This window comes from Pseudophryne corroboree, chromosome 1, assembly GCF_028390025.1.
Source record: "Pseudophryne corroboree isolate aPseCor3 chromosome 1, aPseCor3.hap2, whole genome shotgun sequence".
Taxonomy (NCBI): Eukaryota; Metazoa; Chordata; class Amphibia; order Anura; family Myobatrachidae; genus Pseudophryne; species Pseudophryne corroboree.
Genome location: NC_086444.1, coordinates 363,463,412 through 363,481,432, shown reverse-complemented (window position 1 = coordinate 363,481,432; position 18,021 = coordinate 363,463,412). Strand labels below are relative to the sequence as shown.

The 18,021-nt window shown below is 35.9% G+C and overlaps 1 protein-coding gene across 10 annotated transcripts in view; it reads left to right on the top strand.

Moving 5' to 3' along the window:
* IGLL1 (immunoglobulin lambda like polypeptide 1) overlaps window positions 1–16,602 on the top strand; it is a 687,880-nt gene extending 671,278 nt beyond the window's left edge. For 3 of the 10 annotated variants that reach the window (XM_063912973.1, XM_063912978.1, XM_063912979.1), the window contains one exon: window positions 2,629–3,245. In XM_063912973.1, coding sequence (XP_063769043.1) covers window positions 2,629–2,948 — 320 coding nt within the window. In that variant the 3' untranslated portion in view covers window positions 2,949–3,245. Of the gene's footprint in view, window positions 1–609; window positions 645–2,628; window positions 3,246–6,688; window positions 6,724–8,118; window positions 8,754–10,327; window positions 10,364–11,694; window positions 12,327–14,606; window positions 14,643–15,967 lie in introns of those variants that run through there. The other 7 variants (XM_063912976.1, XM_063912977.1, XM_063912970.1 and 4 more) reach the window with 6 other exon arrangements.
* Window positions 16,603–18,021: the final 1,419 nt, after the last annotated feature.

Here is an 18,021-nt window from a genome sequence, read left to right as displayed (position 1 = left end):
CCATTGGCAATGTTTTACCATGACATTATGATGGCTTCTTGACCCCTTGTGGCTAACTGAATTGACCCCAAATTATAATTTAGTCTGCACTTTGTGATTCCCAGCAAACTATTATTGACAATGGCTACAAGTACTTACATTATATCAGTGAACAATTATCTCTCAATTATAAGTATTATTGCACCATAATATTCACATCTGTTGTATTGCTAAAAGAAACATAGTTAACTGGTGACATATATATGTAAATATATAACAAAATGTAGATGAGCTAAAAAGATTGTTTACATTATCATTTTTAAATCATCGCTCAAGGAGAACTCTAAAAAGCTCAAATTTAAGGATTATCCCATGTGAGTACATGTGTGATGATTGCTTGTCCAGTCACTTATATTGTTTCACCAGTGTATAAGCCATAGTAGATGGCCTGGTGGAGATACTGTACATAAACAGGGATGGCCAGCTCTTAAATAAAACAATTTCATAGGATCACCATCTCCAACAGTAATCCCCACATGTCATATAGGCTCCACTACTCCCAGCAATGTTTTTATGTTGTGCAGAACAGTAGGTATTGCAGTTTTTGCACAGCACTCAGTCATTGTGGTGGATGTTTGGAGATGGAACCAAACTTAACATCCTCAGTAAGTATTCTAAAGTTTCTGTAAACATTTATGTACGCATTACTTAATTTGTATCTTGATTCTATATTAGTACATACATGCCATACATTTCATATTTAATATGTCCTATATTATATCAATATATTAATATTTAAGATGGATATAAATTAAGTTTGGTTTTTGTTTCTGAGCTTAACTATTTCTGAGAGAAATAAAGGGTGTTTTTTTTAGAAAACATAACAATGAACTTTTATTGATCTTTCTCTATGTCCACTTTATGTTCTTATCAAATTTTTCCACTAAATTGCTATGTATTATAGCATCTGCATTTGTATTTCGGTTCCTGACCTTTCTGCTGTTTCATTAGACAACTGGATACATTTATGTTTATAGATATTAATGCAAATTTTACAACAAAGTCAAAATGGCCATACAGTAGTTTATATTTTTAAAACTGAAATATAATTATCAGATAATGATTATATTCCCTTATTTTAATTTCTTTTATATATATATATATATATATATATATATATATATATATATATATATATCTGACAGCGTTGTTAATGAAAAACGTATTAGTGAAAAGTTTTTCTGTCAAACAAAACTGTACTGTATTACTACTACAAATGTGGTCGGAGATTCTGACCTCCAATTATAGTTGAAGGTCAGAATCTTCAACCCCATTTGATAAATATCATTCTCAGGCCATGTTTAAAGGTCTCCTTATAGAAGTATATGTATATGTGTCTCCCCTACTTTTAAACCAGAAAACACTGAAAACTTGATATGTTGAAAGTACTTAAAAACCAGAGCAAGACGCCCAGATCTAGATAAGATGATGGCAGATCAGTCATAAGTGGAGACTAAACTATTGATAAAACTGTGTTAAAACTTAGAGCAATACAGTTCCAGATATCACTGTTTAGTAATTGTGTCTATATAAACATAGTAGCTTAAGTGTGTATTTAATTTTGTTATGTGATATGCAGTTCATTAATGTAAAAAAGTTGCTCTTATTCTAAGATACGGATTGTCATTCGCATTTTTTTTTCAGTATAAGTATGTCCTTAATTACCTTTAAAGGACCATATACTTTGTTTTACAGCTTTTTGTTCTATTCAGACCAGATCATAGTATTTAATATACTGGGCAAATAGCATCAATGTGTGAAACTATAGTCATTGATAATTATCTACTGTATTCACTATCACTCTGGTTAGGTTACACAGATGTGACTTTCTGCAGGCACATACTGTAACATCAAAACCTGAGTGTACAATAGTACATGAACATTGCATAACCAGCAGTATGGAAGTGTATATTGTTTCTGGTTAGCAGAGTTATAATAATGATATTATAATTACTGCATCTCTACGCGTCTGTATGTGAGTGAATAACTAGTAAGGTCCAGTTGTACTAAGCCTTGATAAGAGATAAAGTGGAGAGTGATAAACTACCAACCAACCAGCTTCTGTCATTTTTCAAACAGGGCCTGTGATATGGCAGTTAGGAGCTGATTGGCTGGTACTTAACCACTTTCCACTTTTTAAAGCTTAGTACATCTGTCCCTATTGTTAAAAGTAAGGTGACAGTAAGCTGCATTCACAAGTCTCCTCATTGACTGCCTGACATCTGCCTGTATCCCTTTCCTACATATATTTCTAGTAGTAACTGCCAATTCTACTGTGTAGCTAGGTCATTGTTCATATTATAGGTACATACTGTAGGTAATAGTAATCTTCATAAACATTTTCAAAAGGTAAACCATAACTTACTGATTTTAGTCATGTCTAACAGTAACAACAATATACTGTATAACAATTTTATGATGTACCCAATGGTTTTATTCCAAAAAGTATTTCAGCTATGCCTAAGTGACTGACTGATTAATAAAAAATAACTGAAAAATATTGGGGAAAAAGTGAAAAAAAAATTCTGTCAACCATTGTTCTGATATTATTTTCTTTTACTCAGTTTAAGTGTTTTCTTTATCCAACAGCTGGTGAAGTGAAGCCCCCCTCTGTGTTTATCTACCGTGCATCTGAGGAGGAGATGAAAACAAACAAGGCCACCACAGTCTGTGCTATGAGTGATTACACCCCAAACACTGTGACGGTGGAGTGGCAGGTGGATGGAGTGAAGTGGACAAATGGAGTCCACACCTCGATGGTCAGCAAGCAGAAGGACAACACGTACATGCAGAGTAGTCTCCTCACCATGTCCAGCTCTGAGTACACAAAGCATAATGATATCTCCTGCAAAGTGACACATCAGGGCAAAGACATTGTCAAGACAGTGAAGAGATCAGAGTGTGTTTAATGTTCCTCCCTTCTTCTGTCTAATCCTCTAGTGACCTGAGTTCTTAAGATATCTGTCTTCTCAGTTATGGGGATCATACTATGTCTGTAGATGTCTCTGTCTCTTAAAGCAGAAGATATTATAGCTTAAATTGTCCCTTATTCACAGATTATCTTAATTTAAAATTCTTGCATCTTCTATATTCTTCTTAAATCCCTGTAAGAGTTCACATAGCCCAATATGTGCATGAGCCATATCTTGTTCCTTTTCTGTGTCACATTGTCTTTGTGAGCCAGTCAATAAATAATTGTATCTTTATCAAGTATTTGTTGTCATTCTGTGTGAAGCTTTTAAGTATAACCCATCATACTATATTATGCATATTTAAATCATTCATTATACAAACCATTACTAGGACATTGAAATCAAATGTTTATAGTTAGATTCATCCCCTACATAGACAGCGGTGTGCTGACGACGTTCTAGATCTAGTAACATTTACACATGATATGGAAACATTCCACATAACATATAATGAAACATTCACCTCGAAGGTATCAATGTTGTAAAATGAATATATATAGGAATAATAAATGCTGTGTGGCGGCCATGTTCCTTGAATTATATATTATGCCTTCAAACTGGGTAAACTGGCTTTAGAATATAGAGGAATCAAGTTTCTCTATCTCTGGATACATATCACTTTAGTTATCAAAACATATAGTTTCCATTATTGATGGAAAAATATTACACGGCATAATTCAATAAGGTGATGCCTAAATAGCTTGTTTCCCAAACAGCTTTCTAGTTACAGTTACACTCTGTACATAACAAGCCATAAGTGTGCCACATAGCTGGAACTGATATGATGATAATCTGACGTGCTATAGACGGGTGTTAAGCCTGAAAGCTCTTTGATTTTAAAAATGACAAGTACAATTATTCTATAATATTCTGTAGACAAATGCTGCTATGTTTTGCAGGTACTTAGTCACTTGTAAAGAGAATCACTACTTTCCCTGTCAAAATAGTAACAAAGGGATCTATTTACTAAGCCCTGGATGGAGATAAAGTGGACGGAGATAAAGCACCAGCCAATCACCTCCTACCTGCCATGTCACAAGCTGTGTTTGAAAAATAACAGTTATGAGCTGGTATTTAATCTCCGGCCACTTTATCTCCGCCCAAGACTTAGTAAATAGACCCCTAAATGTGAAAACAAAGCACATTGCAGATACTGTATTTAGCGGCATAATAGTTCAGCATCAGCAGTACGCAATGTGCTGGCCCGAATCCTGAGCACATGACATCATGATAACTTGAGGACACTCCAAGCTGCTATACAGATGGCAGGGTGTGTGATGCGGTACTGCTGCAGAGGTGCTGGCTCCATAATGCTGTTACAGGCACCCCTCTAGCCAGAAGCAATGGATGCAGGGCAGTGACTGTGCAGACCCAGACTGCCCTGCCCTATGTGCGATGGAATCTCTTGCACACCCCCAGTTACAGCCCTGGCTGTAATAAGGAGCTGGCTCTGACATGGTTTTAGTATTACATTATGATAAGCATAGGACTGAAAAGCAGCACATTGGTAGCTGATATTCTAAATATTAAGTTCAACAGAGACATTCAGACTCTATAGGTGGCCTTTCTAGGAGGTACTGAATGAAGCGTTTTGTGCCATAACACATAGCAATGGTCTGCTATCTGGGACCCAGACATTTCATTTTCATTATTTAGCTTTTCAGCAGGTTGAACAAGGGCACCGTTTTATGGTACCCACGTCCAATTCTACTTTAGCAGCATCACAACTTAGTAAATTATGTATTTATTTATTTATTTATTATCAGTTTCTTAAATAGCGCAGCATATACCAGTGCACTTTACAATTGGAAACAGCAGTGAGAACAAATCCGGGTAATAACAGATAGACATAGAGGCCCTGCTCGCTAGCTTACAATCTATAGGAAAATAGGTATTGATACACAAGGATAGGTGTTATCTATTGCATAATATTATTAGAAAACATTATTGCATAGATCACATTAGAAATAACGATAGAGGTTAGCTAAGACTGGCATGAACATACTTTGCTTACTCTACATTTGTCTTCTTATGTCAGTAATGCTCTGTGGACTTTACATCAGATGACCTGATTTTTCAATAAACCTATAGCAATGTTAATAAACATGACTGACTTAAAAATGATTTCAAGTCTACTGTATTAGGAAGGAGAAGTAAGGTATCACAAAGTTATCCAGGGGAACTAAAGCACTAATGTAGTAGGTGTGCCACATGCATGAGATTAACAGTCTATATTAATCTACTCTACTTCTAACCTACAGTAGAACCCACATTAGGATTCCAAGCAAACAATTATCTCCACTAGCTAGTAGCTACTGTACAGGAACTTGTATCATTGGCTAAATACCTATCAAGACATTCTAATATTATAATTCACTATGCTTAAGAACAATATGGATTTACATAAAAAAATGACATTCAAATAATAATATGATTTAAAAATGGGTTAATGACCTTAAAAATGAATCAAGTTTGTTTTTTCATTCTGTTGTAAAAGTAGCCTTAAAAGATGCAATGTTGAGGCTTATTCTGTTTGAGAATGTGTGATAATTGCTGAGCCATCACTCAGATTAAGTCACCAGTGCACACACCCAATAAAACAGCCACGTGGGAGATATATCGGGCCTGAATCAGAGACACACGCAAACTGCACAGTGAAGCAATTATTTGTTACTAGACATGTGCAAAACAATTCTGAAAAGCCCTACAGTTATGAGAGTGTCATGGGCATGTCAGTGAGTTCTGCTGCATTGTCAGATGCATAGCCGCCATAGAGGATGTGTTCAGTGGTGGCGAGAGGTGGGGGTAGCGGGTACTAATTACCCGGGCCCAGGCTTCTTGAAGGAGCAAGGTGGGGGTCCAGGTATGTGCACCCCTGACCCGCCCCCCCCCCCCCCCCCCACACACACACACACACACAATTTCCCCTTACATGTCAGCCAGCAGCCACAGACTCTTTCTCAAGCCCGGCACACGTTGCCGTGTACTTGGCTGCTGTAGGTGTAGCAGTCTCCTCTGGGGTGGCAGGGAGGTGAGTGACTGCACTGATCATGCCCCCTCCCTGGAACTGATCCTAGCTAAAGGGGAACATAATGTCCCATTGCAGATCAGTGCTATTTAGCGGTGCATAAAAAGTATTTCCTACACTTATTTTCTCTTTAAAGCGGGCATTGCCAACCTCAGTGATTAGACCCCTTCATACCCGGGGCCTGGGAAATCTTTCTACAACCCTGGCTGTTTTCAGATGGAGAAACTGCACCAACCATAAGGCAGTTGCATGTGTTAATGGTGCACGCAGTAATGTGCCAATGGTGAACTGTCCGGAACCACCCGCGGTGTTACTGAGAACAGGGTCGCAGAAAGTGGGCATCTCAGTGATTGCACATTCAGGCGCACGTTAGTACACAAGGGGAATGCTGACATTAGCATTTCCATTATTAATGCACCCGCGACTCCGCCAACAGACGCAAGACCAGGAACAGCAGCATCCACCTCTGAATCACGGCCATTGTGAGAGGAATGGCAAGTTCTATGATAAATGATTTCAGAGGTTTATTAAGACAAGGGTTTAACAGTTCTGCCTGTCATCCTCACATATGACAGAGTGCCAGCAGTATTATATGTGCCCTACAGCAGAACACATTGCAGTTTTTGTACAGCTATAAATCACTGTGATGGATTTTTGGAGCTGGAACCCAACTCAACGTCATCAGTAAGTACTATACATACCCAAATTCAGTTCCGTTATGTCATAACTTCTTAATTTGATTCATGTTTTGCACTAACAGTCACATTCCATAAAATGTTATGTTATTTTATCCATACCTTAAATATATCCATTCATATAATAGTCTTTCTACCATTCTGTTAGACATATTTCTGTATACCATTCTATCTCATGTTTTGACACAATATAATAAGGTGCAAATCTTTGAAAAGTAAACTCTTAAAATAAATGAAGCGTTGCGGAATAGCTACTTGATATTTTACATTAATTACATTTTTTTACTTAGATTTTTTTTTTATTCTTTTTCCAAACACCATGTAATTAGCATAAATTAAGTCAATTGTTTAGATAGTAGAAGATCTTCATTTAAATTATTTTCTTGGAACATAAAAGTTATTTATCTCAGACATTATTCATAGAATTCAGTTTATTTAGAGCTATAAAGAAATGATTTATGAAATGAATTCAACAGATTTTTCAGATTATGATCTAAGAGTAATATAAATACTTCTAGATCATCACGGCCAGTACAGACATTAAACTGTTTTTGCTTTATGGCAAAAACACATCTACAACATAAAACACTGTACAATTCAGTAGCTCAACATGAAAAGTGTCGCACTAGGGAGTAAAGAGTTTAACTTGTGTCACTCTGCCATATAGACATTGTGCCGAGGTTACTGTACAAAGACACAGAAGTGTGAGAGCTGTGAGCATAATAGGGGCTGACTGTTATTAGACTAGACAGTCTCATGTTAACTTATGATGCTACAGTATGAAGTCATTTAGTATCTAAAATACTATTTTGACAAATTTCAGTGAGCGCTATTAGACATTACAACACAAATGTATTAATGGTAAAAAAGTATAATAAAACATAATGCTATTGTCGACAAATTTCAGTGAGCGCTATTAGACATTACAACACAAATGTATTAATGGTAAAAAAGTATAATAAAACATAATGCTATTGTCAAGACTAATGCATATATATTGAAGAAGGTACTGTGTATGTATCTGAGGTTGTCTCCTTATACAGTATGTGTATTATTATCCTCATTGTAAGACCATTATTTATAGTAGATTTTTTACAGTGCATGATTATAATAACTGGCACAATTATGTGGCACAAAGTTTGAGAGATGTATTTAGCTGTTTCCAGGGTAATTGGAGTAGTAATGTTTAATACCTGCATCTGTTATGGATCTAATTCATATTCTTATAATTATTAATTTGACAAAATCATTTCTTTGCATTTTTGTGAGTAAATGACAAACCAAAGTAAAGAAAAAACAAACAGAACTTAAAGATGATATTAGACTGCACTTCCTCATTCTATGTCCAATTTATGACTGTGCCCATTTATCTCTCATCCAACAGCTGGGGAAGTGAAGATCCCCTCTGTGTTTATCTACCGTGCATCTGAGGAGGAGATGAAGACAAACAAGGCCACCACAGTCTGTGCTGTGAGTGATTACACCCCAAACACTGTGATGGTGGAGTGGCAGGTGGATGGAGTGAAGTGGACAAATGGAGTCCACACCTCGATGGTCAGCAAGCAGAAGGACAACACGTACATGCAGAGTAGTCTCCTCACCATGTCCAGCTCTGAGTACACCAAGCATAATGATATCGCCTGCAAAGTGACACATCAGGGCAAAGACATTGTCAAGACAGTGAAGAGATCAGAGTGTGTTTAATGTTCCTCCCTTCTTCTGTCTAATCCTCTATTGACCTGAGTTCTTAAATTACACTTCTTTCCTATTATGGGGACCATATTATGTCAGTAGATCTCTCTGCCTGTTAACGCAAATGATACTATAGATTAAATTGTCCCTTTTCACAGATTATCTTTATTTAGAATGTTTGCATTTTCTATATTCTTCTCACCTCCTCTTCCATCAAATCCCTGTAACAAATCACATAGCCCAATATCTGTATGAGCCATATCTTGTTTCCTTTCTCTGTCACATTGTCTTTGTGAGCCATTCAATAAATAATTGTATCTTTATCAAGTATTTGTTATTATTCTGTGTGAAACCTCTAAGAATATCCCATCATACTACAATCTGCTTTTATACGATGCATTCTGCATTATATCATGGTCACAACCATTCATGATCCAAACCATTAGTGAGACATTGAAATAAAAATGTTTATAGATAGATATTTACTGCATTCATCCTCTATAGATAGTGGTGTATAAATAGTTTGATGTCTTCGAACATCTAAAAACTGTATGAAATGGGAACATCCTGCAACATAACACATAGAGACATTACGGTATCAAAGTTGTAAGATGAATATATATATATATAAATAATAAGGACAGTGTGTGGGTCAGGTACATTGAATAAAACAATAACTCATCAAAGTATGTAACATGGCTTTAAATATCTATCAGTAGCAGTGAAAACAGTTTACCAAAAGGCCATAGAGTAATTAGGTTTATCCACCTCTAGGCACACATCATAGTGATTATTGTAGTGTACAATGTCCCATTTGACAAAGAGAAAGATTCTGTGGTATACTCAGTAATAACGGGGGTCCATAAATAACTGGTTTCACCACTATGTCAATCCCCTAATCATACACAGCAAACCATTGTGACCCTCGGGTCGGCTGTGCAGTAGATTATTTTATGAATGAACAAGATCCTTCACCCCTTTGGTTCCTAACTTAACACAAATACATTGTCCATTCAATTTTGTTTGTACACTCAGTACATTGTATCCTCTAGATAGAACGGATCTATGCTTTGTAGCTACTAAGCCACTGGTATCAAAAATCATCTCTTTCTATGTCAGAGTGATAACTAAATGTGTAAATTAGAGCATATATCACATAATAATGAGCTGGCAGTGAAATGCTTATGGTACTGTGATCTTCCATGGCCAGTCCTATAATCATAAATACAGTGCTAGTGAATAGTTGCTTATAGGCAGCTAATGCTCTAAATATGCAAAACATTCATCACAAATATTGTCAAGAAAATGATAGAGTTGAACGTAAGTCTGTACTTTTACTCTGCAAATGCTCCAGAACCAAAGTGTATGCAACTAATGGGCGATGCAGAGTCGTATGCAATAAAGACACACCTCCTCTTCCATTGGCATAGCTGTAACTGCGCTGTGACAGTATGTTCTCAGATAGGGTCACCTGTCCACCAAGCCCAGTAAAACTCTGTATACCAGCGAATATACACATTTAGTTCCATGCGCACAATGTAGCAGAAGTTATGGCTGACATGCGGTCAGCTCTGCATCGGCCCCGTGTCACAAGAGATGTGAGAGACCTGCTGTCTGGCACTAATACATTGTAGTTAGCAGTTTTCCCTTCAGTTGCCTGAAGCAGAATACAGTTTATGCTACCAAAATGTGATACTGCCTTAGCAACATTATAAATTCCACATTAGACGCAATTATGGCTAGATCTCCATAGATACAAGGCCAGGTGTTAGATAAGACTGGCATCAACAAACATTTAGATTAGTCTACCTCCAATTCCAGCTCGCCATCAGATGCCAGTAATGCCCCAGGTATGCAATACCAGAAGACCTAGTTTTTGTATTACGCTGCAGCACTGTGGTATCTATTTGGAGGTGGAACCCAACTCAACATCATCAGTAAGTACTACATTTACCAGAATCACATTCATTACTGTCTGCACTTTAACTTTTATTTAAAATTTCTCTACTAATCTCTACTCTATATAAAATTCTATTTATCTAGTTGTATTGCTACTTTAAATGTATACATGACTTTAACAGTTTATACACCTTACTGTACTGTATGTATTTTTCCTATATACTAATCACTGTATTACTTTGGCACAATACTGAACAATATCATGCGCAAAACTTTGAAAAGAAAACTCTTAATATAAATGAAGCGCTCAAGGATGGCTTCTTGATGTGTTACATTAATTACATTTTTCTATGTATATTGATTTTTTGAGTCTTTTTTTCCAAACACCATACAATTAGCAGAAATGAAATCAATTGTTTGGATAGTTATTATTTAATAAAAATACTTTTGCTGAAAAGTTTGACAATGATTTATCTCAGACTTTATTTATACAATTCAGTTTATTTAGAGCTAAATTGAAACAATTTCTGAAATTATTTCAATAGATTTTCTAGACTATGATATGAGAGTAATATAAATTCTTCTAGATCATCACGGCCAGTACAGACATTAAACTGTTTGTGCTTTATGGCAAAAACACATCTACAACATAAAACACTGTACAATTCAGTAGCTCAACATGAAAAGTGTCGCACTAGGGAGTAAAGAGTTTAACTTCTGTCACTCTGCCATATAGACATTGTGCCGAGGTTCCTGTACAAAGACACAGAAGTGTGAGAGCTGTGAGCATAATAGGGGCTGACTGCTATAAGACTAGACAGTCTTAGGTTAACTTATGATGCTACAGTATGAAGTCATTTAGTATCTAAAATACTATTTTGTCAAATTTCAGTGAGCGCTATCAGACATTACAACACAAATGTATTAATGGTAAAAAAGTCTAATAAAACATAATGCTATTGTCAAGACTAATGCATATATATTGAAGAAGGTACTGTGTATGTATCTGAGGTTGTCTCCTTATACAGTATGTGTATTATTATCCTCATTGTAAGACCATTATTTATAGTAGATTTATTACAGTGCATGATTATAATAACTGGCACAATTATGTGGCACAAAGTTTGTGAGATGTATTTAGCTGTTTCCAGGGTAATTGGAGTAGTAATGTTTAATACCTGTATCTGTTATGGATCTAATTCATATTCTTATAATTATTAATTTGACAAAATCATTTCTTTGCATTTTTGTGAGTAAATGATAAACCAAAGTAAAGAAAAAACAAACAGAACTTAAAGATGATATTAGACTGCACTTCCTCATTCTATGTCCAATTTATGACTGTGCCCATTTATCTCTCATCCAACAGCTGGGGAAGTGAAGATCCCCACTGTGTTTATCTACCGTGCATCTGAGGAGGAGATGAAGACAAACAAGGCCACCACAGTCTGTGCTGTGAGTGATTACACCCCAAACACTGTGACGGTGGAGTGGCAGATGGATGGAGTGAAGTGGACAAATGGAGTCCACACCTCGATGGTCAGCAAGCAGAAGGACAACACGTACATGCAGAGTAGTCTCCTCACCATGTCCAGCTCTGAGTACACCAAGCATAATGATATCGCCTGCAAAGTGACACATCAGGGCAAAGACATTGTCAAGACAGTGAAGAGATCAGAGTGTGTTTAATGTTCCTCCCTTCTCCTGTCTAATCCTCTATTGACCTGAGTTCTTAAATTACACTTCTTTCCTATTATGGGGACCATATTATGTCAGCAGATCTCTCTGCCTGTTAACGCAAATGATACTATAGATTAAATTGTCCCTTTTTCACAGATTATCTTTATTTAGAATGTTTGCATTTTCTATATTCTTCTCACCTCCTCTTCCATCAAATCCCTGTAACAAATCACATAGCCCAATATCTGTATGAGCCATATCTTGTTTCATTTCTGTGTCACATTGTCTTTGTGAGCCATTCAATAAATAATTGTATCTTTATCAAGTATTTGTTATTATTCTGTGTGAAACCTCTAAGAATATCCCATCATACTACAATCTGCTTTTATACGATGCATTCTGCATTATATCATGGTCACAACCATTCATGATCCAAACCATTAGTGAGACATTGAAATCAAAATGTTTATAGATAGATATTTACTGCATTCATCCTCTAGAGATAGTGGTGAATAAATAGTTTGATGTCTTCGAACATCTAAAAACAGTATGAAATGGGAACATCCTGCAACATAACACATAGAGACATTACGGTATCAAAGTTGTAAGATGAATATATATACAGGTTGAGTCTCCCTTATCCAAAATGCTTGGGACCAGAGGTATTTTGGATATAGGATTTTTCCGTATTTTGGAATAATTGCATACCATAATGAGATATCATGGCGATGGGGCCTAAATCTAAGCACAGAATACATTTATGTTACATATACACCTTATACACACAGCCTGAAGGTAATTTTAGCCAATATTTTTTATAACTTTGTGCATTAAACAAAGTGTGTCTACATTCACACAATTCATTTATGTTTCATATACACCTTATACACACAGCCTTAAGGTCATTTAATACAATATTTTTAATAACTTTGTGTATTAAACAAAGTTTGTGTACATTGAGCCATCAAAAAACAAAGGTTTCACTATCTCACTCTCACTCAAAAAAGTCCGTATTTCGGAATATTCCGTATTTCGGAATATTTGGATATGGGATACTCAACCTGTATATAAATAATAAGGACTGTGTGTGGGTCAGGTACATTGAATAAAACAATAACTCATCAAAGTATGTAACATGGCTTTAAATATCTATCAGTAGCAGTGAAAACAGTTAGATATTTACTGCATTCATCCTCTATAGATAGTAATGTATAGATAGTTTGAGGCCTACGAACATCTACCAACAGTATGAAATGGGAACATCCTGCAACATAACATTTAAAGAGAAATTCACCTCAAGCCATCAAGGTTTAAGATAAATATATATAAGAAAAATAAAGGCTGTGTGTGGGTCAGGTACATTGGATGAAAGAATATCTAATCAAAGTACGTAACATGGCTTTAAATATCTATCAGTAGTAGTGAAAACAGTTTACCAAAAGGCCATAGAGTAATTAAGTTTATCCACCTCTAGACACACATCATAGTGATTATTGTAGTGTACAATGTCCCATTTGACAAAGAGAAAGATTCTGCGGTATACTCAGTAATAACGGGGGTCCATAAATAACTGGTTTCACCACTATGTCAATCCCTTTATCATACACAGCAAACCATTGTGACCCTCGGGTCTGCTGTGCAGTAGATTGTTTTATGAATGAACAAGATCCTTCACCCCTTTGGTTCCTAACTTAACACAAATACATTGTCCATTCAATTTTGTTTGTACACTCAGTACATTGTATCCTCTAGATAGAACGGATCTATGCTTTGTAGCTACTAAGCCACTGGTATCAAAAATCAGCTCTTTCTATGTCAGAGTGATAACTAAATGTGTAAATTAGAGCATATATCACATAATAATGAGCTGGCAGTGAAATGCTTATGGTACTGTGATCTTCCATGGCCACTCCTATAATGATAAATACAGTGCCAGTGAATAGTTGCTTATAGGCAGCTAATGCTCTAAATATGCAAAACATTCATCACAAATATTGTCAAGAAAATGATAGAGTTGAACGTAAGTCTGTACTTTTACTCTGCAAATGCTCCAGAACCAAAGTGTATGCAACTAATGGGCGATGCAGAGTCGTATGCAATAAAGACACACCTCCTCTTCCATTGACATAGCTGTAACTGCGCTGTGACAGTATGTTCTCAGATAGGGTCACCTGTCCACCAAGCCCAGTAAAACTCTGTATACCAGCGAATATACACATTTAGTTCCATGCGCACAATGTGGCAGAAGTTATGGCTGACATGCGGTCAGCTCTGCATCGGCCCCGTGTCACAAGAGATGTGAGAGACCTGCTGTCTGGCACTAATACATTGAAGTTAACAGTTTTCCCTTCAGTTGCCTGAAGCAGAATACAGTTTATGTTACCAAAATGTGATACTGCCTTAGCAACATTATAAATTCCACATTAGACGCAATTATGGCTAGATCTCCATAGATACAAGGCCAGGTGTTAGATAAGACTGGCATCAACAAACATTTAGATTAGTCTACCTCCAATTCCAGCTCGCCATCAGATGCCAGTAATGCCCCAGGTATGCAATACCAGAAGACCTAGTTTTTGTATTACGCTGCAGCACTGTGGTATCTATTTGGAGGTGGAACCCAACTCAACATCATCAGTAAGTACTACATTTACCAGAATCACATTCATTACTGTCTGCACTTTAACTTTTATTTAAAATTTCTCTACTAATCTCTACTCTATATAAAATTCTATTTATCTAGTTGTATTGCTACTTTAAATGTATACATGACTTTAACAGTTTATACACCTTACTGTACGGTATGTATTTTTCCTATATACTAATCACTGTATTACTTTGGCACAATACTGAACAATATCATGCGCAAAACTTTGAATAGAAAACTCTTAATATAAATGAAGCGTTCCAGGATAGCTTCTTGATGTGTTACATCAATTAAATTTTTCTATGTATATTGATTTTTTGAGTCTTTTTTTCCAAACACCATACAATTAGCAGAAATGAAATCAATTGTTTGGATAGTTGATTATTTAAAAAAAAAACTTTTGCTGAAAAGTTTGACAATGATTTATCTCAGACTTTATTTATACAATTCAGTTTATTTAGAGCTAAATTGAAACAATTTCTCAAATTATTTCAATAGATTTTCTAGACTATGATATGAGAGTAATATAAATTCTTCTAGATCATCACGGCCAGTACAGACATTAAACTGTTTGTGCTTTATGGCAAAAACACATCTACAACATAAAACACTGTACAATTCAGTAGCTCAACATGAAAAGTGTCGCACTAGGGAGTAAAGAGTTTAACTTCTGTCACTCTGCCATATAGGCATTGTGTTGAGGTTACTGTACAAAGACACAGAAGTGTGAGAGCTGTGAGCATAATAGGGGCTGACTGCTATAAGACTAGACAGTCTCAGGTTAACTTATGATGCTACAGTATGAAGTCATTTAGTATCTAAAATACTATTTTGTCAAATTTCAGTGAGCGCTATCAGACATTACAACACAAATGTATTAATGGTAAAAAATTATAATAAAACATAATGCTATTGTCAAGACTAATGCATATATATTGAACTATGTATGTTTCTGAGGTTGTCTCCTTATACAGTATGTGTATTATTATCCTCATTGAAAGACCATTATTTATTGTAGATTTATTACAGTGCATGATTATAATAACTGGCCCAATTATGTGGCACAAAGTTTGTGAGATGTATTTAGCTGTTTCCAGGGTAATTGGAGTAGTAATGTTTAATACCTGTATCTGTTATGGATCTAATTCATATTCTTATAATTATTAATTTGACAAAATAATATCTTTGCATTTTTGTGCGTAAATGACAAACCAAAGTTAAGAAAAAACAAACAGAACTTAAAGATGATATTAGACTGCACTTCCTCATTCTATGTCCAATTTATGACTGTGCCCATTTATCTCTCATCCAACAGCTGGGGAAGTGAAGCCCCCCTCTGTGTTTATCTACCGTGCATCTGAGGAGGAGATGAAGACAAACAAGGCCACCACAGTCTGTGCTGTGAGTGATTACACCCCAAACACTGTGACGGTGGAGTGGCAGGTGGATGGAGTGAAGTGGACAAATGGAGTCCACACCTCGATGGTCAGCAAGCAGAGGGACAACACGTACATGCAGAGTAGTCTCCTCACTATGTCCAGCTCTGAGTACACCAAGCATAATGATATCGCCTGCAAAGTGACACATCAGGGCAAAGACATTGTCAAGACAGTGAAGAGATCAGAGTGTGTTTAATGTTCCTCCCGTCTTCTGTCTAATCCTCTATTGACCTGAGTTCTTAAATTACACTTCTTTCCTATTATGGGGACCATATTATGTCAGTAGATCTCTCTGCCTGTTAATGCAAATGATACTATAGATTAAATTGTCCCTTTTTCACAGATTATCTTTATTTAGAATTTTTGCATCTTCTATATTATTCTCACCTCCTCTTCCATCAAATCCCTGTAACAGATCAATAGCCCAATATCTGTATGAGCCATATCTTGTTTCCTTTCTGTGTCACATTGTCTTTGTGAGCCACTCAATAAATAATTGTATCTTTATCAAGTATTTGTTATTATTCTGTGTGAAACCTCCAAGAATATCCCATCATACTATTTTCTGCTTTTATACAAGCATTATATCATGGTCACAACTATTCATTATACAAACCATTAGTGAGACATTGAACTCAAAATGTTTATAGATAGATATTTACTGCATTCATCCTCTATAGATAGTGGTGTATAGATAGTTTGAGGTCTACGAACATCTAAAAACAGTATGAAATGGGAACATCCTGCAACATAACATTTAAAGAGAAATTCACCTCAAGCCATCAAGGTTTAAGATAAATATATATAAGAAAAATAAAGGCTGTGTGTGGGTCAGGTACATTGGATGAAAGAATATCTAATCAAAGTACGTAACATGGCTTTAAATATCTATCAGTAGTAGTGAAAACAGTTTACCAAAAGGCCATAGAGTAATTAAGTTTATCCACCTGTAGACACACATCATAGTGATTATTGTAGTGTACAATGTCCCATTTGACAAAGAGAAAGATTCTGCGGTATACTCAGTAATAACGGGGGTCCATAAATAACTGGTTTCACCACTATGACAATCCCCTTAGCATACACAGCAAACCATTGTGTCCCCCAGGTCTGCTGTGCAGTAGATTGTTGTATGAATGAACAAGATCCTTCACCCCTTTGGTTCCTAACTTAACACAAATACATTGTCCATTAAATATTGTTTGTACACTCAGTACATTGTATCCTCTAGATAGAACGGTTTTAGAGAGGTAACAGTTTTCCCTTCAGTTGCCTAAAGCAGAATACAGTTTATGTTACCAAAATGTGATACTGCCTTAGCAACATTATAAATTCCACATTAGACGCAATTATGGCTAGATCTCCATAGATACAAGGCCAGGTGTTAGATAAGACTGGCATCAACAAACATTTAGATTAGTCTACCTCCAATTCCAGCTTGCCATCAGATGCCAGTAATGCCCCAGGTATACAATACCAGAAGACCTAGTTTTTGTATTAGTCTGCAGCACTGTGGTATATATTTCGAGGTGGAACCCAACTCAACATCATCAGTAAGTACTACATTTACCAGAATCACATTCATTACTGTCTGCACTTTAACTTTTATTTAAAATTTCTCTGCTAATCTTTACTACAGACATCATACTACATTCTGCTTTTATACGAACATTATATCATGGTCACAACTATTCATGATACAAACCATTAGTGAGATATTAAAATCAAAATGTTTATAGATAGCTTTTTACTGCATTCATCCTCTATAGACAGTGGTGTATAGATAATGTGATGTCTTCGAACATCTACAAACAGTATAAAATGGGAACATCTTTCAACATAACATGTAGAGACATACGGTATCAAAGTTGTAAGATGAATATATATAGGAATAATAAGGACTGTGTGTGGGTCAGGTACATTGGATAAA